At 35.7% G+C, this 26,348-nt stretch overlaps 1 protein-coding gene across 1 annotated transcript in view; it reads left to right on the top strand.

Annotated features, from left to right (window-relative positions):
• Window positions 1-26,348, top strand: part of TINAG (tubulointerstitial nephritis antigen) — a 94,200-nt gene that overhangs the window by 31,747 nt on the left and 36,105 nt on the right. Inside the window, exons 5-9 of the mRNA XM_067753461.1 lie at window positions 1,694-1,817; window positions 5,409-5,559; window positions 7,854-8,034; window positions 9,533-9,578; window positions 25,076-25,199. Coding sequence (XP_067609562.1) covers window positions 1,694-1,817; window positions 5,409-5,559; window positions 7,854-8,034; window positions 9,533-9,578; window positions 25,076-25,199 — 626 coding nt within the window. The remainder of the gene's footprint in view (window positions 1-1,693; window positions 1,818-5,408; window positions 5,560-7,853; window positions 8,035-9,532; window positions 9,579-25,075; window positions 25,200-26,348) is intronic.

The following is a 26,348-nucleotide window of genomic DNA, read 5'->3' on the forward strand; positions in this document are numbered from 1 at the left end:
ATAAATTCCTAAAAGCACACTGATTAGCCAATAATAATACAATTGGAAAATATCAGTAATGTATAGGGTACGTGTATCTCTGTCCCAGGTAGAAAGGCTCTTTTGGAGAATTAGTCTATGTTCCTGGAACTATCTACTCAGAGCAGTAAATTTATTCTGCTCCAATTCTATGGCCAATCTGATGGCACAGGAATCTAAAATCACCTGAATTTCTAGGATTTCTATGATACTGTTCTTTAAGTTATCATGTAGATACCCTACCATGATCTGCTTAAAGATCTGGCACTTTTCTTCTATCACCTAAATAGCAGTGTTTTTAGTAATGAAACTCAGGATTTAATCACTTTCTTATCAGATGATAATAGTTTTTTGAGTCAAAACTGAACTCTTTCATTGAAATTCGAATTTATAAATATTTTGGATGGATATCTTTTCAAGCAGAAGTGTACATTTAAAATTTTCCTTTATTCTCTTAAGTTGTTTTATACTTGTCAGAAGTAATTTTGCAGGGCAAGATATTGGATCAGTAGCCTGACTTGTTCAATGAACAATCATAAAAATTTTCAGTAGACATTTTACTTCTGTTGCAAAGTATCCATTTATTTCTGATAAGGTGGCTAAATGATAAATGAAACACAGTGTTAAGAAATCTAATATCTGGGTCTCATCTCAGGGGTATTTCTTATTTAAGTGAGAGGACTTAGTATGTCATTTAACTCTTAGAGGTTTGTTTCCTCATTCGTAAAATAGAGTAAATAATATTTTCCCTGATTATATCACATAAAGCTATTGAGAAAATAAAACACTTTAAAAACGTTAAAGCACTCTCAAAAATTATGTGTGTGTGTGAATGTATGTGTATGCATAAGTGATAGAAAATTAATAAACACATCCTTATTTTGTTGGAATACTGATTATTTATGGAAGTGAAACTTATTACTCTTTAGGAGATGGAAAGAAAAAAACCAGGTTATAGGGCTTTAGACTTTCTTTGAGTGACATGAACAGAGCCAGGTCCATAGGTTTAATTTGCCTTCTTGGAAAGAGAGAAGCTGAAACCGTCAGGACCTAACATAGACTCTGAAGACATCTTGGCATTCATTGTATGTTTGACATTACATGATTTCTGAAGTTCTTTTTATTCTTCAAGGATTTTATAGCTATCCATCAATTTATCTCAGTTTTTTTTCCCAATAGCTGGTACAAAATTTGTGTTTCTTGGGGCTCCAAGTGAGTTAATGCATATTTGTCACAAATGCATTGTTTCCAAATTAATTTCACATCCGAAGTGCACACACTCTCCAATGTAGGAGGGATATAAAAGTAAACATTGTTTATGAGGCCAAATTTAAATAACATCATGTGGTCTTCCACAGGGATGACCAAAACTCTGATTCAAGATGACAGAAACAATGGCCGAAATTATTGCACCATATGGTACCACATTCTATGTTTGTTCTTACGATTTTTTACTATATATATTATGATTCCCCACATTGAATTGTCATTTTTAAACATAAAGTGAAATAGATATCTTACACAAATAACTCTTTTCAGGGATGCCATTCAGAAAATTGAATGTACAAAATAAAAAACAGTGACAAACATTTTAAAAGGGCATGGTGTTTTCTCATAATGGTTTTTGGAATATATTTGAAAAACACTGACACCTCTGCTTCTACTTCTTCTTTAGGCTTCTTTACCTGAAACAACTGATCTTCCGGAATTCTTTATTGCTTCTTACAAATGGCCTGGATGGACCCATGGCCCATTGGATCAAAAAAATTGTGCTGCATCCTGGGCTTTTTCTACTGCAAGTAATAAAATCATTTTAATTACTTCCTTATAAATCTCCCTTTGACTCTAGATCTTGGCATAGTAATTAAAAGGGTTTTTAATTTAGAACAGTTAAATATTAACATTTGGTCAATTTAAAATCTTACTCTGGCCAGAGAAAGCAGCCTGAAAATGATATAAAAATATGTTTTTACTCTGAAAATTGGTGTTTATTTTTAGCATCTAATTTTAAATAGAGAGTAGATCAAAAGAGCAGCAAAGAAGTTACCAAAATTTATTTGCTGTTTGAGAGTTAAGGCCAAATAATAAGAGTATAAAGTTCCTCTTTACCTATAGTACCATCTGTAATCCTAATATGTATATCACACAGACATATAATTCTTATGTTCTTTTTTCTTGATAAGATCTGCAAGAATATACTTAATTATTAAACTAGTAGATTTGATGTAAAGTAAGAATTCAGAACTAATAATAATGGATTAAATGGGTTTTATCTCATTTTAGATAAAAGCAACTATGTAGATTCTGACTCTAAAGTGATATAATTGATCTTCTAATAAGAGTAGTTTCCAAATTAGGGTTGCTCTTGCTTCCACTGTGTGAGGAATACATACCTCTGTTGCAGCAACTTTCATATATTTTCACAAGTCCAGTAAATCGATATTCAGGTTAATCCCAAGATTTGGTCTCCAAATTATCCTCAAAAGCGTGTTGGTTGTATTACAGCAATTAAGACTAATATGACATTGATTGTCTACTATCAAAGATCAGTTTCATAAAACTGTGGTCTAGGCTTAAAAATAATTCCAAAAGAGTGCTCAAAAGACTAAGTACTGAAAGCATCATGAAATAAGTTCATAAGCTCTGAAGTGTTGCACTCCTTGGCACAGAGGAGTGCTGATCCTCTGTCTAAACATCATCATTTCATAGTATGAGCTAGTTCGTTCTAGAAAAGATACATTTGGCTGAACTCACCTCTGGAGCATCTCCATCTGTTACCTCTACACTAATGCCTACTCCCCCAGTATAAACGTTCTCTTGACCTCTTTGAGTCCTATTCTAGTTGGGTGGGGACAGATTTAATCATATAAATCATTTGTCATTTTATGTTCATGTACTTAATGTATTACACCTCCTAGGGGTTATATAAGAATTTTACTTTAAGGTAGACCAGTATTTCCGAACATGTCTTAGGAAAGACATTGGTGGTAAAATACTGAAAGTAATTTACTAGGCTGATTTGGCCTGTGTACTCTGGTATGCCCAGGTCACAGCCCCATAGATGGCCTCAGCACAGGGCTAAGTCTGGATTTGTCCCTCTACCTAACAGATGACACAGTTTTGTATCCTGTGTATTCAATACATCAAATCAGGCTGATGCTATTTTTTTTTTTAATGTGTTAAGTAAAGAAGAGAATATTCTAGGGTCTCTTAAAGACCTAGAAAATTGTCAGGAGGTTGTAGTTAAAATAAGAAAAGTCTTTCAAAGAAGCTAAAAACTATAAAATGGGATAAATACAATTTTAAAATATACACACATATAAAAATATTGTTATGCAGCCAAATAAAATTCAAGCAAGATGTCAGAAGTTAATAGGTGAAGGAGTTTGAAATGGTGAGGGCAATACATACTGCAGAGCAAACTTGGAGACAGAATAAAATAAGCAGGGAAAATAATAGTGTGGGTCTCAGAGGTAAAGCCCAATGAAAGTTTTCAGAGAGAGAGTGGAAAGCAATTTGTTGAACTGAGTCATTCTTAAATCTTCTGACCTTTTCCAAGTATTTCAAGTGAATTTGGATTAAACCTTCACTGAGATTCAGAAATGTCTGTAAAAAAGCAATGTATTGAAGATCATCACAATTTAAACCCTCATCCTTTAGTTGAAATCTACAGATTCATGGGGCTGGAGGGGATGTTAGAGGTCCCCTTTTTCAAGCCTTTGGTTTTGTAAAAGAGGCACAAAGAGGGGAAGTGACCTGACCAAAGTGAAAGGCGAGAAGTCTCGGAAGTGATCCCAGAAGCCAGGCTTCTGACTCCTTCGGTATTATTTGTGAAAGTCTTTCTGAACCAAGAATAGTTACACTAACATTTAAAAAATATACTTGATTCTGAATGCTTGTACTGAAAGTTGAAGCATCAAAGAATTTCTATTTTCTTTTATGAAACAGGGAATTATTTTCTTGAGACTAAAAGAGATGGTGGTATAATGGCATTTGCTCTTATGAAATGTACCTAGCACAAAATAGATGGGATTTGAGAAGGAAGTAGGAGGATATAGATTCAACACACACTGAGTGTCTAAAATGTGCCAGCAATTACACTACAGAATTGTACGTATGCTGTAGTTACATAAAAAACATGTATATGCAGAAATACATATGTAAAGGAATTATTTTAAAATGAATTATTTTAGAATAATTCTAAACTAGCATCTTGAGGGGTTTCAGTACACAGATAATTTTGATGAATGAAAACAATAACTTCTGAGAAAAGTGCATAGATAGAAGGAAGGTTATGACTTTGTTGCCTTTCATCAAAAGTAAGAGATTAAGAACAAGACTATATCAGGTCTCCAACAACAACAAAAAATCTGTACCAGAATATCACTGACTCCAATTTTCTTGTGATCTCAACACACATATTATCATGGTAGCATGATCAAAATGCTCACGTACTAGTTTTCTGCCACTGGTTGATTCATTTCCCTAGTCTATTATTCTATGAGGACAGTATGATGACTCTTTTGGTTTTTGTTCATTGTTGCAATTTCTACTGCTTAATCCTGTGCCTGTCACCTAGTAGGTGGTCAACAACTGTGTGTTGGGGAAAGGAACAAACTGATTAACAACAACCATGCTAGGGAATTATTTAAACAAATAGAGGGTTCAATCACAAAAGGTATATATATATATATATATATATATATATATATATATATATATATATATATATATATATATATATATACATATATATATATAACAAGGTGAATTCCACGTCTACTAAGATAAGATTAGGATCATAATGTTCAAGAAAATTGTAAGCATAAAAATGTGCTATGTAGCTTTTTGATAGTTTATAATGTAGATTCATGTTAGTCTCGATTAGTTTAAAAACCAAAGATTTAATTTATTCCAATACATCAGATTAACATGGATGAATTTCCAATTAATATTTCTATGATCAGTTTTTCTGATTTCCTGAGTTTAGTTACATTCACTTCAAAAATATATTTTAAGCCATGATTATATGTTTTAGGTACAGGAGATATAAATGTAAGATATGGCTCTTGCCCTCAAGGAGTTTCACTTGGCAAATTTCTTAATGAAAAATTCAGAAGTATATAGAACATGAAAGGAACAAGGAACTAGAGAAGTCTGTGAAGTTGGTAAGACAATGAAGCAATGCCAAAACTGGACAAAAACTGTAACTGAAATGATGACACAGTTGAATTTGTTGGAATACAGAGATATATTCATCACATTTAGCCTTGATTTTTAGTTACGTTAAGTTTCCAAGACTAGCTTAAGATTCAAACAAAAAGCGCTATGTAAATTCTTGGCAATACCATGTGTCACTTGACTATTAATCAATATTCTCTTTGAAACAGGTGTAGCAGCTGACCGCATAGCGATTCAGTCCAAAGGTCGATACACAGCCAACCTATCCCCTCAGAATTTGATCTCTTGCTGTGGCAAGAACCACCATGGATGCAACAGTGGAAGCATCGATAGGGCTTGGTGGTACCTGAGAAAACGTGGGTAAATAGCTGCCCAACACACGTCTCTAGGATTCTTAAGAGTGTGGCTTAGGTTAGAATAAGAAAACATATATATTAAGAGTTTCCCAAAAAATTTACAAATATATATGCTGTATCTATATAAAAACATGGATTATATTTAAGTATATACTATATTTGATATCTATTGAGATTATAAGCTATTGGAAACAATTGTTTGAAGAATGTATATATTTCTAGCTAAATTAATGAAGAGTCAAGTAAGCATTGTCTTCTTGTGGCTCTGACCCAAATGGTTCTACTGAGTTGCCACGGAAGGAGAAGAGTAGTTGACATTGCTGATACCTCTCTTGAGAACTTTAGTTCCCCAAGTAGATGAATAAATAATCCCAGGTAAAAATTAGGTTAAGAATCAGAGGAATAACATAAAAACGTCCTGTATAGTTGCCACAACTCATGAACATCATTGTCACTATCCATCCCATCTGATGAGAAGAGGCAGGTTGCATTTCTTTATGCTCATGTAGTCTGATACTCACACAGCATCCTCTGTCACCTATAAGAACTAATCTACTTAAAAGCTGAGATATCTGTCTAAGGAAACTGCAGCTGATAACTAGTAGTAGATGTATGTGCTGCCCCTGTGTTCTTTCCTCCTCCACTGAGTGATCTGGGTCTGCTACAGAGAAGTTAGGTGCTATGAGAGAGTGGGTGTTAGGAATTTTATATAAAGTCCTTTAAAATGTTTTTCTTATGTTTTGCCTAATAAGTTGGTGCTTAGAATGGACAATTTGGGCTAATACCTTCCTGGTGTAGTAGTGCTTGGTTGGCCTCTGTTTTGTACCATAATAAAAATTAAAGCCTTTTAGGAGTTTAAAAATATAACAACATGAGAGTCAGTGAAATCTTATTGTATTAGTCTGGTCAGGTTAACATAACAAAATGTCATAGACTGTGTGGCCTGAACAACAGGCATTTGTTTCCCACAGTTCTGGAGACTGAGAAACCCAAGACTGGGGTGTTAGTCAGTTCAGTTCCTGGTGAGAACACTCCTCCTGGCTTGTCTTCTCGTCATGTCCTCATCTGGCAGAGGGAGAGCGCTAGTGTCTTTTCCTGTTATAAGGGCACTGATCCCAGCATGAGGGCCCCACCCTTATGACTTCATTTAAAGCTAATTTTCTCCCAAAGACCCCCATCTCCTGATACCATCACATGGCAGTTAGGGTTTCAACATATGAATTTGGGCTGACACACTTCAATCCATAGTCCTCATTGTCCCCAAGTTGAGACCTTTTTTAGGAAATGGCTTTGTTTTCATCATGCTCCTTTGCTCAGATTCTCTTACTTTTTTGAACACTATTGAATTTTCTTGAGGCAATTCTACCAGATAATTCCATGGCCAGCTCAACATTGACTATCCATAAAATCAATTCCATTGTTTTATTTTCCTTACTACCTGCTTCTATATTCAATAAATTATGTTAGATTTGGATCCAAATAATTTGTACTTTTCAATGTTCAATTTCAAAATAAGAAATCAAAATTATTTTATTGTTTGTATAACGTATATATCTGATAACTTTCTACCTTATTAACTTTAATACTATGTTAGTATATACAATTCCTTCTAAAGTATCATGAACTACAGACACATAATAATTGAAGTCTTATGAGAAGGTATCTATAACTTAATAAAAATGTAAAAAAAAAACCCTTAATTCTAAAACTTACATAATTTATCAGAATATTACATCTGAGTATGATAAAGTTCATTCTCTTTCACATTAAATTTGGCTCTTCTACATTATCATTATAGATGCAGACTTAAGGAGTCCTTCCCCTATTAATATTACCACAGATTTAATTGATGAACAGTTTTCATCTTCGGAAAATTCTATTCAGTAGATAAATTTATTTATTATAATGGATTTGAGCAAGATTTTAAAATATTAAAAAAATGATATAAATGAACTTATTTATAAAACAGAAATAGACTCACAGATTTAGAGAAGGAATTTATGGTTACCGGGGGAAAGGGGTACAGGGGAGGGATAGATTGGGAGTTTGGGATTGACATGTACACACTGCTATATTTAAAATAAAATGCCTTTCCATGAAAAAAAAAATTATAATGAAGAAATAGGAATGGGGTGGGGAACAGTTAATATGATTGAACGACTATGTTCAATGTCATTAAACTTGCATGTACATAGCCAGAATAATTTACAAATGTTTTATTCAGTAAAATTGCATATAGATAGGTAACTATGGCATTTTCCTAAGTATTACTTTGACATCTTTGCTTATTCCTCATAGACTGGTATCCCATGCATGCTATCCACTTTTCAAGGATCAAAATGCTACCAATAATGGCTGCGCCATGACAAGTAGGTCTGATGGGCGGGGAAAGCGACATGCCACCAAGCCCTGTCCCAACAGCATCGAGAAATCCAATAGGATCTACCAATGTTCTCCTCCATACAGGGTCTCTTCCAATGTAAGTCTGAATCGCAAGAATTAGAAAGAGTTAACTTTCTCAAAAATATATACTACTGTTATTAAAACTATTTAAAAACTAGTATATTCTAAAATAATGCTATGCTTTCAGGTATAATTTTTGATATTCTTAAGATGTCTATTAAAGACCTCCAATTTGGGTATAATTTTTGATCTTTGTAGTATTAGCAGTCCAAATGATTGCCTTAAATTCAAAAATGCCCATGGAAATAAAGTTTTATAATTTTATGTATATATATGTATATACATATATACATATATATATATATAAATACTTGACAGATAAAAGCTACAGCAAAACCTTTTTCACTGACTTTTTTGTGATAGTAGCTCATTTTATCAATCCTTTGCCTTACTCCACAGAATAATTGAAACGGACACAGTCATAATGGAAAAAAGATTCTCTTGGATTCCAGTTTGTCATGTTAAAAGCCTAGGAAAATTGTACTCCACTGTATCAGTGTCAGCAAGACATTCTCATTTTCAGAAGAGTTGAAACTTCAATCGCTTCCAGATACCTATAGAATACAGTTTGACATTCTTACCATGACATACAGGGCTTCATGATTTGGTTCTGACCTACTGCTTTCACAGATTAATTTCCCACCAGGTTCTAACCCACCCCCCACCTGCCCATAATGCTCCTGGTAAATTGATCTGCTGTCTGCTCCCCAGGTGCACCATGACCATGCTTCTCTACTTAGCCAGGTGATGATTCCTCTCACCCAAATGGTTATCCCACCTACTTCCATGTCAAGGAAGTAGGTCAAAATTTCATCTTCTTTGAGAAGTTTTTTCTTGACTCCTAGGCAGAACCAATGTCCCTTTCTTGTTTGCATCCATGGCACTTTGTGCTTGTCTCTGTAATAAAACTTAGTATCTCATAATGCAATTAGTTTTGTTAGTGCCTGTCTATTCCACCAAAATGCAAATGTCTTCAGGACAGAGGCAAGGTCAATATTTTTTTCTGTCCTAGTTTCTTGTCTTTACTCTGATCAATGTGCTCACATTTATATGAATAAATGAATGAATGACCTGCCTCTTTCCTAAGGGTTGCATTACACAGGGGACAACAGAGAAATATTTGTATGCTAAAATTGAGGAACCTCACTATCTTCTGGGATCACTTTTGTGATCCTAAGAATGGAGATGACACTAATCTCTACTGATAAACAGAGCTTTAACTGAATTAGTTTTCCTTTGTGACCATAAACATCTTTGTATTTTTCTTCATTCCAAAATTATTGTTAGTGGTAAGAGTCATTGAAACGTGTGTGTGTCTTGTCTTTAGCAACTTCATCAATGTGGCAGTTCACATGTATTTCAAAAGATGATTAAGAGTAAATTGCAAGTGGTCAAGGCACACTGGGTTGCATAATTCCTAAACTGATTGTACAGTACCTAACATTACACACCAAACAATAGGTTTAGTGTGCTCTGATAACAGAAATGATGCTCACTGATTTTTTTCCTTCCAGGAAACTGAGATAATGAAAGAAATCATGCAAAATGGACCAGTTCAAGGTAAGCCTGGTTGAAATATGGTTGTGTCTTATTTATTCCTTTAATAAACAACATTACATTTTAGCTCCTGTATAAAGAGCTTAATAAATGATAGAAATTTTTTACTTTTAGATTACTCTTAAGGATTCAGTGGTTGTAAGACCAAAGTAATTATAGGAGATACACTCACCTAATAACCTAATTAGCTGACCTTTTATTTGAAGAAGATAAACTCATTCATACATTGAATTCTTAAACGAATGTTAATGACACATTGGATGAAAGTCTGCTAAGTGTATCCAAAGTGATCGTGGATCCAAAAGACATTCGAACAGGAAATACTAACTGATAGAGTTCATTTAATTGTTTACTTATATTTAGGACTCATACATAATGTTAGAAATTTTCTCACTTTGGTTTAAATGGATTAGGTAATGGATTGAAAAAAAAATCAAGGTTTAGCAGTAGAAACAAAGTGGACACTTTAATTTTTGTATAAACTCAAAAGAAATCGAATAGGCCAGTATAATTTTTGTGTTTTATAACATGCATTCCATTTTGATCAATTTTGTAAATGTGTTATGTATGGTAAACTAACAGTAAGTAAGGAAATAATATACTGACTTTCTGTCCATTGATTTTGATATGAAGATATTATTTCTGATACATAGTTCCTCTGCTTACCTATTTGATTTGATTTTGCACCAATGGCATGAATAAAAATAGGTTCACAGTGTATATTTTCTATGCTAAACACTGCATTGAAATTCTTGGAAAAACAAAACCAGTGAGGCCTAAAATAGAAATTCAGGGTGTGAATACTGAAAGGCCCATAATATAGTATCAATGCAGTGGAATTGATAAATAAATTAAAGAACTTGGTTAAACATAACAAAATTAAATTGAAAACATCTGATATATACCCAAGGAGCTATTGGCCAAAATGTATTTTTGTTTTTCTGAATGCTGGCCTAATTAGTACTGGTTCAACATTTGCAGGAACCACAGATTTTAAAACTGTGATGGAAGGATTTTTATTGATCTTTATCATCACTTAACATTTATTGGAAAACCAAAACTTACTCTAATCATGCCCTGAATTTAACTTTTAAAATCCTGAAACAATACACAAAAACTGAAACAAATAAAGAGAAATTTTTTTCCTCCTTACAGTTGTGTAATTTTTGAAGGCTGGTAAAATAACAGGGGAATTCATATGTAATCTAAATATATGCTTTGTTAAGTGGAGTTTATGTGACAAATTTGAAGGAACACAGGCATTTGAAGTCAAGGCTGAATTTGAAATTCCAGTTTTGACATTTGCAACTTAAATGACTTTGGTCAAGTTATTTAAACCTCTCTGAATCTACAATAGTTATATTACTGTTTCAAGTTTCTCTCTCTCTCTTTCTTTTAATCAGTCAAAAGAAACTTGCATCATAATGATTTAAAATTGAGAACACCTTAGGTTTATTGTATGGTCAAATATATAAGTGGTCATGAATTTTACGTAATGAATCAAAAATAAAGAAATAAAATTTGTAAATAATAATGTTGAAATTCAGATTATTCAACATCTATGTAACAAATGTTTGCTGAGAACGTTCCTCCTGCCAGCCTGAACCAGGATCATGAGATAGAGCTCACCGTCCTACCCTCAGGTGTGTCATAATTCTGTGTAATAAGTTTGCTGCTATTCTCCAGAAGTATAATTGCACTACAGTAGTTTATGTACTTATATGTTGATCAAGTTCATCAAGTCTATTTTGGTGTCAGAAACTCAAGGAAGGATCCGTCTTCAAGTTAATTGTCATGGTGCCTCACTCATGTTTCTTTTGTTTACAGTGGTATTTTTCCACATTGAAGAGTATATTTTATTCACAGTGCTTAGAATTGAGAAAAGCTAATGGAGTCAATGATTCTATGGAAGAGAAAACCAATAGCAATATTTCACACTTTTATAAATGCTGGTTGCCTCATCTTGCTGTCAATGCAACATGGTTGTCTACATATTGTTGCCTGGGCTAATGTACAGGACTTTCTCCTGCTTGGTACAAAAGAATGTAAAAGGCAATAGAATTCTGAATAAATAATACCATGTGCATTCTTCTGAAATCTATAGAATTAAAAATAAGTTTATGTACTGGAAAGAGAACAAAAGAAAAGATCTGCATAGCGTACAGTTATATAAATTCTTGAAATCCTATGGAAAGGTGTTTTAAAGTAAATAAAGAAGATTTAACCTCTTTTGAGAATATTTAGACAGCAACAGAAAAGGCATGAAACATTAATAAATGAAATAAAAAATGGAATCAAAAGTAATATTTGACTTTGGAAGAGAAGCTTCATTTTAGTATCTATCAAAATTTTTCTTATTTTATTCAAAATGTACATCAAACTAAGACAAGCATTGTGCACAGTTGTCAAGGTATGCTTAACTAGCCCAACTAAAAATATTTTCAATTCAAGTCTTCAAAAGGAGAAGTTTAAAGTGTTCACCCTGAATTGCCCAAGCCCTTCAATAAAACAGCACACAATACAGAAAAGAAATAATCTAGGTGAGGGAAGGAAGGAGAGTTTTATGAAGTATAAGCTCTTTCTTTCTAAACAATACACTATTGGCTTAGTTCTTCAGAGCTGCAGGGATGCAATCTTGTCAGAGTATTCTTTTGCCAAGGGTTTGCTTTTTATTCAAACTCACCAAGGAAAGTTTTGTATTGACTTCCAAGGATGAAGGACAATTATTTTACACCCTGTTTGCTAGGTTCACACTTTGCTGCTACTTAATTGGAATTTAAAGAGACTTGTGGAGAAGCCCAAGAAGCCCAAGAAATAGTGATCATCAGTCAAGGGTAGTGGGCTTCTTGCAAGGTCTCAGTTCCTGGTAATTGTGCTTCTGTCAATTAAAAATAGATGGCGGGTGGTTCAAGATGGCAGAGTAGAAGGACATGCTCTCACTCCCTCTTGCGAGAACACCAGAATCACAACTAACTGCTGAATAATCATCAACAGGAAGACACTGGAACTCACCAAAAAAGATACCTCACATCCAAAGACAAAGAAAAAGACACAATGAGATGGTAGGAGGGGCGCAATCACAATAAAAGCAAATCCCATAACTGCTGGGTGGGTGACTCACAAAGTGGAGAACACTTATACTACAGAAGTGCACCCACTGGAGTGAAGGTTCTGAGCCCCATGTCAAGCTTCCCAACCTGGGGTTCCAGAAATGAGAGGAGGAATTCCTAGAGAATCAGACTTTGAGGGCTAGTGGGATTTGACTGCAGGTCTTCGACAGGACCTGGGGGAAACAGAGACTCTACTCTTGGAGGACACACATAAAGTAGTGTGTGCATTGGAACCCAGGGAAAGGAGCAGTGACCCCAGGGGAGACTGAACCAGAACTACCTGCTAGTGTTGGAGGGTCTCCTGCAGAGGTGGGGGTGGCTCTGTCTCACCGTGAGTGCAAGGACAATAGCAGCAGAAGTCTTGGAAGTACTCCTTGGCATAAGCCCTCACAGAGTCTGCCATTAACCCCACAAAAGAGCCTGGGTAGGCTCCAGTATTGGGTTGCCTCGAGCCAAACAAACAACAGGGAGGGAAACCAGCCCCACCCATGAGCAGTCAAGTGGATTAAGGTTTTACTAAACTCTGCCCAACAGAGAAACAGCCAGCTCTACCCACCACCAGTCCTTCCTATCAGGAAACATACACAAGACTCTTAGATAGCCTCATCCAACAGAGGGCAGACAGCAGAAGCAAGAAGAACTACAATCCTGCAGCCTGTGGAGCAAAAACCACATTCAAAGAAAGATAGACAAGATGTAAAGGCAGAGGGCTATGTACCAGATGAAGGAACAAGATAAAACCCCATAAAAACAACTAAATGAAGTGGAGATAAGCAATCTTCCAGAAAAAGAATTCTGAATAATGATAGTGAAGATGATCCAGGACCTCAGAAAAAGAATGGAGGCAAAGATGGAGAAGATGCAAGAAATGTTAAACAAAGATCTAGAAGAATAAAGAGCAAACAAACAGAAATGAACAATACAATAACTGAAATGAAAAATACACTAGAAAGAATCAATAGAAGAATAACTGAGGCAGAAGAATGGATAAGTGACCTGGAAGACAGAATGGTGGAATTCACTGCTGTGGAACAAAATAAAGAAAAAAGAATGAAAAGAAATGAAGACAGCCTAAGAGACCTCTGGGACAACATTAAATGCAACAACATTAGCATTATAAGGGTCCCAGAAAGAGAATAGAGAGAGAAAGCTCCCAAGAAAATATTTGAAGAGATTATAGTTTAAAATTTCCCTAACATGGGAAAGAAAAGAGCCATCCAAGTCTGGGAAGTGCAGAGAGTCCCATGCAGGATAAACTCAAGGAGAAACACGCCAAGACACATAATAATCAAATTGGCAAAACTTAAAGACAAAGAAAAATTATTGAAAGCAGGAAGGGAAAAACGACAAATAACATACAAGGGAATTCCCATACGGTTAGCAGCTGATTTCTCTGCAGAAACTCTTCAAGTCAGAAGGGAGTGGCATGACATACGTAAAGTGATGAAAGGGAAGAACTTACAAACACGATTACTCTACCTGGCAAGGATCTCATTCAGATTCAGTGGAGAAATCAAAAACTTTACAGACAAGAAAAGCTAAGACAATTCAGCACCATCAAACCAGCTCTACAACAAATGCTAAAGGAACTTCTCTAAGTGGGAAACACAACAGAAGAAAAGGACCTACAAAAACAAACCGAAAACAATTAAGAAAATGGTAATAGGAACATACATATTGATAATTACCTTAAACGTGAAAGGGTTAAATGCTCCATCCAAAAGACACAAGCTTGCTGAATGGATACAAAAACAAGACCCATATATATGCTATCTACAAGAGACCCACTTCAGACTTAGGGACACATACAGACTGAAAGTGAGGGGATGGAAAAATATATTCCCTGCAAATGGAAGTCAAAAGAAAGCTGTAGTAACAATACTCAGATAAAATAGACTTTAAAATAAAGAATATTACAAGGGACAAGGAAGGACACTACATAATGATCAAGGGATCAATCCAAGAAGAAGATATAAAAATTATAAATATATATGCACGCAACATAGGAGCACCTCAATAAATAAGGCAACTGCTAACAGATATAAAAGAGGAAATTAACAGTAACACAATAACAGTTGGGGGCTTTAACACCTCACTTACACCAATGGACAGATCATCCAAATGGAAAATTCATAAGGAAACACAAGTTTTAAATGACACAATAAACCAGGTGGATTTAATTCATATTTATAGGACATTCAATCCAAAAACAGCAGGTTACACTTTCTTCTCAAGTACGTACGGAACATTCTCCAGGATAGACCACATCTTGGGTCATAAATCAAGCCTTAGTAAATTTAAGAAAATTGAAATCATATCAAGCATCTTTTATGACCACAATGCTATGAGATTAGAAATCAATGACAGGGGAAAAAAATGTAAAAAACACAAACACATGGAGGCTAAACAATACGTTACTAAATAACCAAAAGATCACTGAAGAAATCAAAGAGGAAATTGAAAAATACCTAGACACAAATGACAATGGAAACACGATGATCCAAAACGTTAAGGATGCAGCAAAAGCAGTTCTAAAAGGGAAGTTATAGCTATACAAGCCTGTCTCAAGAAACAAGAAAAATCTCAAATAAACAATCTAACGTTACACCCAAAGGAACTAGAGAAAGAAGAATAAACAAAGTGCAAAGTTAGCAGAAGGAAAGAAATCATAAAGATCAGAGCAGAAATAAATGAAATAGAAACAAAGAAAACAAAAACAAAAATCAATAAAACTAAAAGCTTGTTCTTTGACAAGATAAACAAAATTGATAAACCTTTAGCCAGACTCACCAAGAAAAAGAGAGAGAGGATTCAAATCAATAAAACTGGAAATGAAAAAGGAGAAGTTACAACAGACACTGCAGAAATACAGAGCATTCTAAGAGACTACTACAAGCAACTCTACACCAATAAAATGGACAACCAGGAAGAAATGGACAAATTCTAGAAAGGTATAACCTTCCAAGACTGAACCAGGAAGAAATAGAAAGTATGAACAGATCAATCACAAGTAATGAAATTGAAACTATGATTAAAAATCTTCCAACCAACAAAAGTCCAGGACCAGATGGCTGCAAAGGTGAATTCTGTCAAACACTTAGAGAAGAGCTAACACCCATCCTCCTCAAACTCTTCCAAAAAATTCCAGAGGAAGGAACACTCTCAAACTTATTCTATGAGGCCGCTATCACCCTGATACCAAAACCAGACAAAGATACTATAAAAAAAGAAAATTACAGACCAATGTCACTTATGAATATAGATGCATAAATCCTCAACAAAATACTTGCAAACAGAATCCAACCACATATTAAAAGGATCATACACCATGGTCAAGTGGGATTTATCCCAGGGATGCAAGGATTCTTCAATATACGCAAATCAATCAATGTGATATGCATATTAACCAATTGAAGAATAAAAACCATATAATCATCTCAGTAGATGCATAAAAAGCTTTTGACAAAGTTCAGCAACATTTATGATAAAAACTCTCTAGAAAGTGGGCATAGAGGAAACCTACCTCAACATAATAAAAGCCATATATGGCAAACCCACAGCGAGCATCATACTCGATGGTGAAAAATTGAAAGTATTTCCACTAGGATTAGGAACAAGACAAGGATGTCTACTCTCACCATTATTATTCAACATAGTTTTGGAAGTCCTAGCCATGGCAATCAGAGAAGAAAAAGAAATGAAAGGAATACAAATTGGAAAAGAAGAAGTAAAGTGTCACTGTTTGCAGATGACATGGTAGTATACATAGAGAATCCTAAAGATGCTACAGAAAACTACTAGAGCTAATCAATGAATTTGGTAGTTGCAGGATACAAAATTAATGCACAGAAATCTCTTGCATTCCTATATACTAATGATGAAAAATGTGAAAGAGAAATTAAGGAAACACTCCCATTTACCATTGCAACAAAAGAATAAAATAGGTAGGAATAAACCACCTAGGGAGACAAAATACCTGTATGCAGAAAACTATAAGACACTGCCTAAAGAATTTAAAGTTGATACCAGCAGATGGAGAGATATACGATATTCGTGGTTTGGAAGAATGAATATTGTGAAAATGACTATACTACTCAAAGCAATCTACAGATTCAATGCAATCCCTATCAAATTACCAAAGGCATTTTTTACAGAACTTGAACAGAAAATTTAAAATTTGTATGGAGAAAAAAAGACCCCAAATAGCCAATGCAGTCTTGAGGGAAAAAAAGCAGAGCTAAAGGAATCAGACTCCCTGACTTCAGACTATAGTACAAAGCTACATTAATCAAGACAATATGGTACTGGCACAAAAACAGAATATAGATCAATGGAACAGGATTGAAAGCCCAGAGATAAACCCATGCACCAAAGTCAACTAATCTATTACAAAGGAGGCAAGGATATACAATGGAGAAAAGACAGTCTCTTCAATAAGTGGTGCTGGGAAAACTGGACAGCTAGATGTAAAAGAATGAAGTTAGAATACTCCTTAACACCATACACAAAAATAAACTTGAAATGGATTAAAGCCCTAAATGTAAGGCCAGACACTATAAAACTCTTAGAGGAAAGCATAGGAAGAACACTCTTTGACATAAATCACAGCAAGATATTTTTGATCCACCTCCCAGAGTAATGGAAATAAAACCAAAAATAAACAAATGAGACCTAATGAAACTTAAAAGCTTTTGCACAGCAAAGGAAAACATAAACAAGACCAAAAGACAACCCTCAGAATGGGCGATAATATTTGCAAACGAATCAATGGACAAAGGATTAATATCCAAAATATATAAACAGCACATGCAGCTCAATATTAAAAAACAAACAACCTAATCCAAAAATGGGCAGAAGACCTAAATAGACATTTTCTCCAAAGAAGACATACAGATGGCCAAGAAGCACATGAAAAGCTGCTCAACATCACTAATTATTAGAGAAATGCAAATCAAAATTACAATGAGGTATCACCTCACACCGGTTAGAAAAGGCATCATCGGAAAACCTACAAACAACAAATGCTGGAGAGGGTGTGGAGCAAAGGGAACCCTCTTGCACTGTTGGTGGGAATGTAAATTGATACATCCACTATGGAGAACAGTATGGAGGTTCCTTAAAAAACTAAAATAGAATTACCATATGACCCAGCACCCAGAGAAAACTATAGTTCAAAAAGACACATACACCCTAATGTTCATTGCAGCACTATTTACAATAGCCAGGTCATGAAAGCAACCTAAATGCCCATTGACAGATGAATGGATAAAGAAGATGTTGTAAATATATAGAATGGAATATTACTCAGCCATAAAAAGGAACGAAATTTGGTCATTTGTTGAGACGTGGATGGATCTAGAGACTGTCATACAGAGTGAAGTAAGTTAGAAAGAGAAAAACAAATATCGTATATTAACACATATATGTGGAACTTAGAAAAATTGTACAGATGAACTGGTTTGCAGGGCAGAAATTGAGACACAGATGTAGAGAACAAATGTATGGACACCAAGGCAGAAAGTGGTGGAGGGTGGGGTGTGTGTGATGAATTGGGCGATTGGGATTGAGATGTATACACTGATGTGTATAAAATTGATGACTAATAAGAACCTGCTATATAAAAAAATAAATAAAAGAAAATTCAAAAATTAAAAATAAAATAAAATGTGTGCAAGAGGAAAAAATAATGATGCTGAGGTGAGGAGTCAAGGTGGTGGTGTGGGAAGATGCAGAGTTAGTGTCTCCTCACAACTAGTGTCTCATCACAACTAGTCTGCCGGTCACGGTCAGGGACTCTGACCCCCAGGGAGATGGGAGGAATTCCAAAATGAACCGGTAGGACATAGGGGGGACCGTAGGTGGAGGAGAAATAGAGGCCAGACAAGATCAGCCTCCCTGAGGCCAGGGAGATCAGGAGAAGCAGGTGGGATGGACTCTCTGGGAAGAGCAAGAGAGGAGCTGAGGGCGATCACCTGGTCCATTCGGGCAGTGAAGCCTGCTGAGTTCTGAAGCTGCTTCCCCCACCCCCATCCAAAGCCCCATCCAGGCCTCTTGGGTCCTGGGGGCTTAGGAGGGAGGCTGGGGAGATCCGGAGAGGCAGGTGAGAGAGGCCCTGCAGGAGAAGAAGAGGGCAATTGCCTGGCCCACTCAGGCATGGGGAGCCTGCTGAGCTCCCTGCCCAGTCCCTTGCCCTCAAAACCCCCCTTCCCTCACCCTCCCCCCACCAGCTGCATTGGTCCTGGGGGCATAGGAGGGAGGCTGGGGAGATCAGGACAGGCAGGCGGGAGGAGCCCTCCCAGACCACAGATCAGAGGTGCAGGAGAGGAGAGGAGGGCATTTGTCCTGCCCTCTCGAGCCCAAGAAGACTGCTAGCCCCCCAGGTCAGGTTCCCTCTCCCTGAGACTGGGCTGGGTAGCATGCCTGCACCCCTTTTGTTCCTTGAACCTAAGCCCCACCCCCCACATCTCCCAGGGCCTTTTCCAGCCCTGTGGGTCTTGAGCATTGGCCCCGCCCAATACCCAAACCTCACCCTTGCTTAGGCCACACTCTCCACAGCCAAGGCCTTTATCCCCCCACCGGTTTTTGTTTTTCCATTCCCTCCTCCTCTTTTTTTTTTATTGTGGTACTGATGTAACTTCCAGTTATTGATTCATCTATATTTTTATTTTAAAGTTTTTCAAACATATCTATTGTTTCCGATTGTAATTTTATTTTTTACTTTGTTATTTCTCTTGCTCTTTTTTTTTTTTTTTTGCCACACCACACAGCTTGCAGGATCTTGATTTATGACTGTGTGGTTGGGGAGAAGCTCCTGTGGTGGGATCTCCGAGTCTGAACCACTGGACTAACAGAGAACCTCCAACTCCAGGGAATATTCATTGGAGAGAGGTCTCACAGAGTACCTCATCTCAGCACCAAGACCCAGCTCTACCCAACAGCCTAGAAACTCCAGTGCTGGAAGCTTCAGACCAAATAGCCAATAAGACAGAAACACAATCACACTCATTAAAAAAAAAAAAAAAAAATTAGATGGCAAAAAAATATGTCACAGATGAAGGAGCAAGGTAAAAACCTATAAGACCAAGTAAATGAAGAGAAATAGGCAGTCTACCTGAAAAATAATTCAAAGTAATGATAATACAGACAATCCAGAATCTCAGAAATAGAATGGAAGCATGGATTGAGAAAATACAAGAAATGCTTAACAAAGATCTAGAAGAACTAAAGAACAAACAAACAGATGTGAACAACACAATAACTGAAATGAAAACTACAACAGAAGGAATCAATAACAGAATAATGGAGGCAGAAGAACAAATAAGTGAGCTGGAAGACAAAATGGTGGAAATAACTGCCAAGGAGCAGAATAAAGTAAAAAGAATGAAGACAAGCTCAGAGACCTCTGGGACAACACTAAATGCACTGACATTTGAATTATAGGGGTCCCAGAAGAAGAGAAAAAGAAAGGGTCTGAGAAAATATTTGAAGAGATTATACTGGAAAACTTCCTTAACATGGGAAAGGAAATAGTCACCCAAGTCCAGGAAGCACACAGAGTTACATAAAGGATAAACCCTAGGAAAAACACAGCAAGACACACATTAATCAAACTAGCAAAAATTAAATTCCAAGAAAAAATATTAAAAGTGGCAAGGGAAAAACAAAAATTAACGTACAAAGGAATCCCCATAAGGATAACAGCTGATTTTTCAGTGGAAACTCTGCAGGCCAGAAGGGAGTGGCAAGATATACTTAAAGTGATGAAAGAGAAAAATCTACAACCAAGATTACTCTACCCAGCAAGGGTCTCCTTCAGATTCAATAGAGAAGTCAAAAGTTTTTCAGACAAACAAAAACTAAGAGAATTCAGCACCATCAAACCAGCTTTACAACAAATGATAAAGAAACTTCTCTAAGCAGGAAACACAAGAGAAGGAAAATACCCACAAAAACAAACCCCAAACAATTAAGAAAATTGTAATAGTAACATACATACTGATAATAACCTTAAATGTAAATGGATTTAATGCCCCAACCAAAAGACACAGACTGGCTGAAGGGATACAAAAACAAAACTCATATATATGCTGTGTACAAGAGACCCACTGCAGACCTAGGGACACATACAGACTGAAAGTGAAGGGATGGAAAAAGATATTCCATGCAAATGGAAATCAAAAGAAACCTGGAATAGCAACACTCATATCAGATAAAATAGACTTTAAAATAAAGACTGTTACAAGAGATAAGGAGGGACACTACATAATGATCAAAGGATCAATCCAAGAAGATATAACAACTATAAATATTTATGCACCCAACATAGGAGCACCCCAATACATAAGGCAAATGCTAACAACCATGAAAGAAGAAATCGAGAGTAACACAATAATAGTAGGGGACATTAACATCCCACTTACACCAATGGACAGATCATCCAAACAGAAAATAAATAAGGAAACACAAGATTTAAATGACACAATAGACCAGATAGAACTAATAGATATTTATAGAACATTCCACCCAAAAGTGTCAGAATACACTTTCTTCTCAAGTGCACGTGGAACATTCTCCAAGATGGATCACATCTTGGGTCAGAACTCAAGCCTCAGAAAATTTAAGAAAATTGAAATCACATCAAGCATCTTTTCTGACTACAACTTTATGAGATTGGAAATCAATTGCAGGAAAAAACTGTAAAAAAAAGCAAATACCTGGAGGCTAAATAGTGCACTACTAAATAACCAAGAGATCGCTGAAGAAATCAAAGAAGAAATTTAAAAAATACATAGAAACAAATGACAATGAAAACATGATGACCCAAAACCTATGGGATGCAGCAAAAGCAGTTCTATGAGGGAAGTTTATAGCAATTCAATCTCACCTCAAGAAACAAGAAAAATCACAAATAAAAAATGTAACCCTACACTTAAAACAACTAGGGAGAGAAGAACAAAGAAAATCCAAAGTCAACAGAAGGGAAGAATAGAGATCAGAGCAAAAATAAATGAAATAGAAACAAAGAAAACAATAGCAAAGATCAATAAAACTAAAAGTGCGTTCTTTGAGAAGAAAAACAAAATTGATAGACCCTTAGCCAGACTCATTAAGAAAAAACGGGAGAGGATACAAATCAATAAAATTAGAAATGAAAAATAGGAAATCACTACTGACACTGTAGAAATCAAAGGATTATAAGAGACTACTATAAAGAACTATATGCCAATAAAATAGACAACCATGGAGAAATGGACAAGTTCTTGGAAAGGTACAATTTTCCAAGACTGAACCAGGAAGAATTAGAAAATATAAACAGACCAATAAAAAGTAATGAAATTGAAACCATAATTAAAAATCTTCCAACAAACAAAAGTCCAGGACCAGATGGCTTCACAGGCAAATTCTATCAAACATTCAGAGAAGAGCTAATAGTGACACTTTTCAAACTCTTCCAAAAAATTGCAGATGGAGAAACACTCCCAAATCCATTCAATGAAGCCACCATCACCCTGACACCAAAACCAGAAGAAGATATCACAAAAAAGAAAATTATAGACCAATATCACTGATGAACATAGATGCAAAAATCCTCAACAAAATACTAGCAAACAGAATCCAACAGCACATTAAAAGGATCATACACCATGATCAAGTGGAATTTATCCCAAGGATGCAAGGATTCTTCAATAGACACAAGTCAATCAATGTGATACACCACATTAACAAATTAAGGAATAAAAACCATATGATCATCTCAATAGATGCAGAAAATCTTTTGACAAAATTCAATACCATTTATGATAAAAACTCTCTAGAAAATGAGCATAGAGGGAACCTACCTCAACATAATAAAGGCCATATATGGCAAACCCACAGCAAGCATCATACTCAATGGTGAAAAATTGAAAGTATTTCCACTAGGATCAGGAACAAGCCAAAGATGTCTACTCTCACCACTATTATTCAACATAGTTTTGGAAGTCCTAGCCATGGCAATCAGAGAAGAAAAAGAAATAAAAGGAATACAAATTGGAAAAGAGGAAGTAAAACTGTCACTATTTGCTGACGACATGATACTATACAGAGAAAATCCTAAAGATGCCCCCAGAAAACTACTAGAACTAATCAATGAATTTGGTAAGGTTGCAGGATACAAAATTAATGCACAGAAATCTCTGCCATTCCTACACACCAACAATGAAAAATCAGAAAGAGAAATTAGGGAAACACTCCCATTTACCATTGCAACAGAAAGAATAAAATACCTAGGAATAAACCTGCCTAAGGAGGCAAAAGACTTGTACTCAGAAAACTATAAAACATTGATGAAAGAAATCAAAGATGACATAAACAGATGGAGAAATATACCATGTTCTTGGATTGGAGGAATCAATATTGTGAAAATGACTATACTACCCAAAGCAATCTACAGATTCAGTGCAATCCCTATCAAACTACCGATGGCATTCTTCACAGAATTAGAACAAAAAATCTTACAATTCGTATGGAAACAGAAAAGACCTCAAATTGCCAAAGCCATCTTGACAAAGAAAAACGGAGCTGGAGGAATCAGGCTCTCTGACTTCAAACTATACCACAAAGCTACAGTAATCAAGACAATATGGTACTGGCCCAAAAACATAAATATAGATCAATGGTACAGGATAGACTGCCCAGAGATAAGCCCACGCACATACGGACACCTAATTTATGACAAAGGAGGCAAGAACATACAATGGAGAAAAGACAGCCTCTTCCATAAGTGGTGCTGGGAAAACTGGACAGCTACATGTAAAAGAATGAAATTAGAACACTACCTAACACCAGACACAAAAATAAACTCCAAATGGATGTAAGACTTAAATGTAAGACTGGACACTATAAAACTTTTAGAGGAAAACAGGAAAAACACTCTTTGACATAAACCACAGCAAGATCTTTTTTGACCCACCTCCTAGAGTAACGGAAATAAAAACAAAAATAAACAAATGGAACTTCATTAAACTTAAAAGCTTTTGCACAGCAAAGGAAACCATAAACAAGACAAAAAGACAAACCTCAGAATGGGAGAAAATATTTGCAAATGAGACAACTGACAAAGGATTAATCTCCAAAATATACAAACAGCTCATGGAGCTCAATATCAAAAAACCAAACAATCCAGTTAAAAAGTGGGCAGAAGACTTACATAGACATTTCACCAAGGAAGACATACAGATATCCATGAGGCACATGAAAAGATACTAATCACTAATTATTAGAGAAATGCAAATCAAAACTACAATGAGGTATCATCTCACACCAGTCAGAATGGCCATTATCAAAAAAGCTAGAAAGAATAAGTGTTGGAATGAGTGTGGTGAAAAGGGAACCCTCCTACACTGTTGGTGGGAATGTAAATTGATACAACCACTATGGTAAACAGTATGGGGGTTCCTTAAAAAAGTAAAAATAGAACTACCATATGACCAGCAATCTCACTGCTGGGTATATACCCTGAGTAAACCATAATTCAAAAGGAGACATGCACCACAATGTTCATTGCAGCACTATTTACAATGGCTAGGACATGGAGCCAACATAGATGTCCATCAACAGATGAATGGATGAAGAAGATGTGGCACATATATACAAAGGAATATTATTCGACCATAAAAAGAAATGAAATTGAGTTATTTGTAGTGAGGTGGATGGACCTAGAGTCTGTCATACAGAGTGAAGTCAGTCAGAAAAAGAAAAACAAATACTGTATGGTAATGCATATATATGGAATCTAAAAAAAAAAAAAAATGGTACTGACGAACTTAGTTGTAGGACAGGGACAAAGAGGTAGACATAGAGAATGGACTTGATGACATGGGGTGGGAGGGCAAAGCTGGGGTGAAGTGAGAGTAGCATCGACATATATACACTACCGAATATAAAATAGTTGGCTGGTGGGAAGTAGCAGCATAGCACAGGGAGATCAGCTCAGTGCTTTGTCATGACTTAGAGGGGTGGGATAGGGAGGATGGGAGGGAGGGTCAAGAGGGAGGGCATATGGAGACATGTGTATGTATATGGCTGATACACTTTTTTGTGCAACAGAAACTAACATGGTATTGTGAAGCAATTATACCCCAATAAAGATCTATTAAAAAAATAGATGGCATTCTAAAAGTATAATGTGACCTTAAGTAATATTCTAAGTAGCTAAAAGTTATTTTTATAAGAGAACAAGAAAATATTGCAGCCAATTAAGTAGGAAAGAAAATTAGACTGAATTGCAAAATTCCTTCTTAGATTCTACCCCTGGCAATTTTCTCATTGACTATTCTGTGAGAATTTCTGGAAGCATTTAAAGATAATGGTTTAAAACTGTGTCATTTATCCTGTTGTGTTGTATTTTAGCCATAATGCAAGTCCATGAGGATTTCTTCAATTATAAGAAAGGGATATATAGACATGTTACCAGCACAAATGAAGAATCAGAAAAATATCAAAAGCTTCATACACATGCAGTCAAACTCACTGGGTAAGTCACTTTCTTAAAAATCTTCATTGAATGCTTTTGGAAAATAAAACTGAAAATAAGAGTATGTAGTGTGCATTTACGTTCTGGAATTCCTCTTGGTATGAGAGATTCTCATACAAATTGAAAATTATAAAAGGATTGACATTAGTTTAGTCAGTATTTTAAAGTCTGGTGGAAAAGTAACTCAATATTCTGGGAAAGGTAATTCTGTCTCTCACTTACTTGGGAATCCATCCTAAGAATCTGTTCTATGGATAAGGGACATTGATTACTGGAATAGATTCTGCATATGGAATAATCGAGGAAAGGGTACAAAACCACGGTGTATCAGGGTTTGGGGAGAAGGTTTTGGATGGAATAACAAATGGTAGAGATTAAGCAAGAAGAGAGGATAGAACCACCTTTCATTCAATGTAAGATTACTTTTTATATTTATGTGAGAATTGTAGAAATGAAATTTATCAAATTTGTAGGTCAAATACATTCAGCTCTGCAAGAGCAAGAAAGAGGTTCAAAATTTGGTTGCATTTCAAGAGTAAGTCATCTCACAAATAGACCTTACTCAGAGAGTGTGGTCCTTGGGGACCACTTTTTCAATTTCATTCTGACTCTGCCCAGTCTCCAAGCTTTCTCATGTCTCATTCCACTTCAGATGAAATGCTTACTGTCCCACTCTTCAGGTGATGATCTCAAAATTTTTCCTTTTATCTTGAATCACCAATAATGTGACCTTGTGCTCTTACCATGCATTGTATTTCACCAAAGAAATTCAAGCAATCAGGAAACAGTTCCCAGCATCACACGCTCTTCCCATAAGTACTCCTCCCTTTCTTCCCACTTTTCACAGAGTTGAACCTTCTCTGATCCTATCTAAACCCCTCTTGCTATAGTGTAGACCTCAACCTCTCTCCATATACAAGAATATTCAGAGGTAATTTTCCCATTTTCTTCTCTGTAATCAATTTTATTTTTCCCACCATACAAATGTGCCATTATTTCTCAGATATTATGAAAGACAAACAAAACAACAAAAAAATTTTCTCTCATCTTCACTTCCTCTACATTCCTTTTATGTTCTTTCCATACAGTAAATTCTTAGCGAGACTCGTCTGTACTCACTTTCTTCACTTCTTCTCTGCCCATTTTTTT

This window comes from Pseudorca crassidens, chromosome 10, assembly GCF_039906515.1.
Source record: "Pseudorca crassidens isolate mPseCra1 chromosome 10, mPseCra1.hap1, whole genome shotgun sequence".
NCBI classification, from domain to species: domain Eukaryota; kingdom Metazoa; phylum Chordata; class Mammalia; order Artiodactyla; family Delphinidae; genus Pseudorca; species Pseudorca crassidens.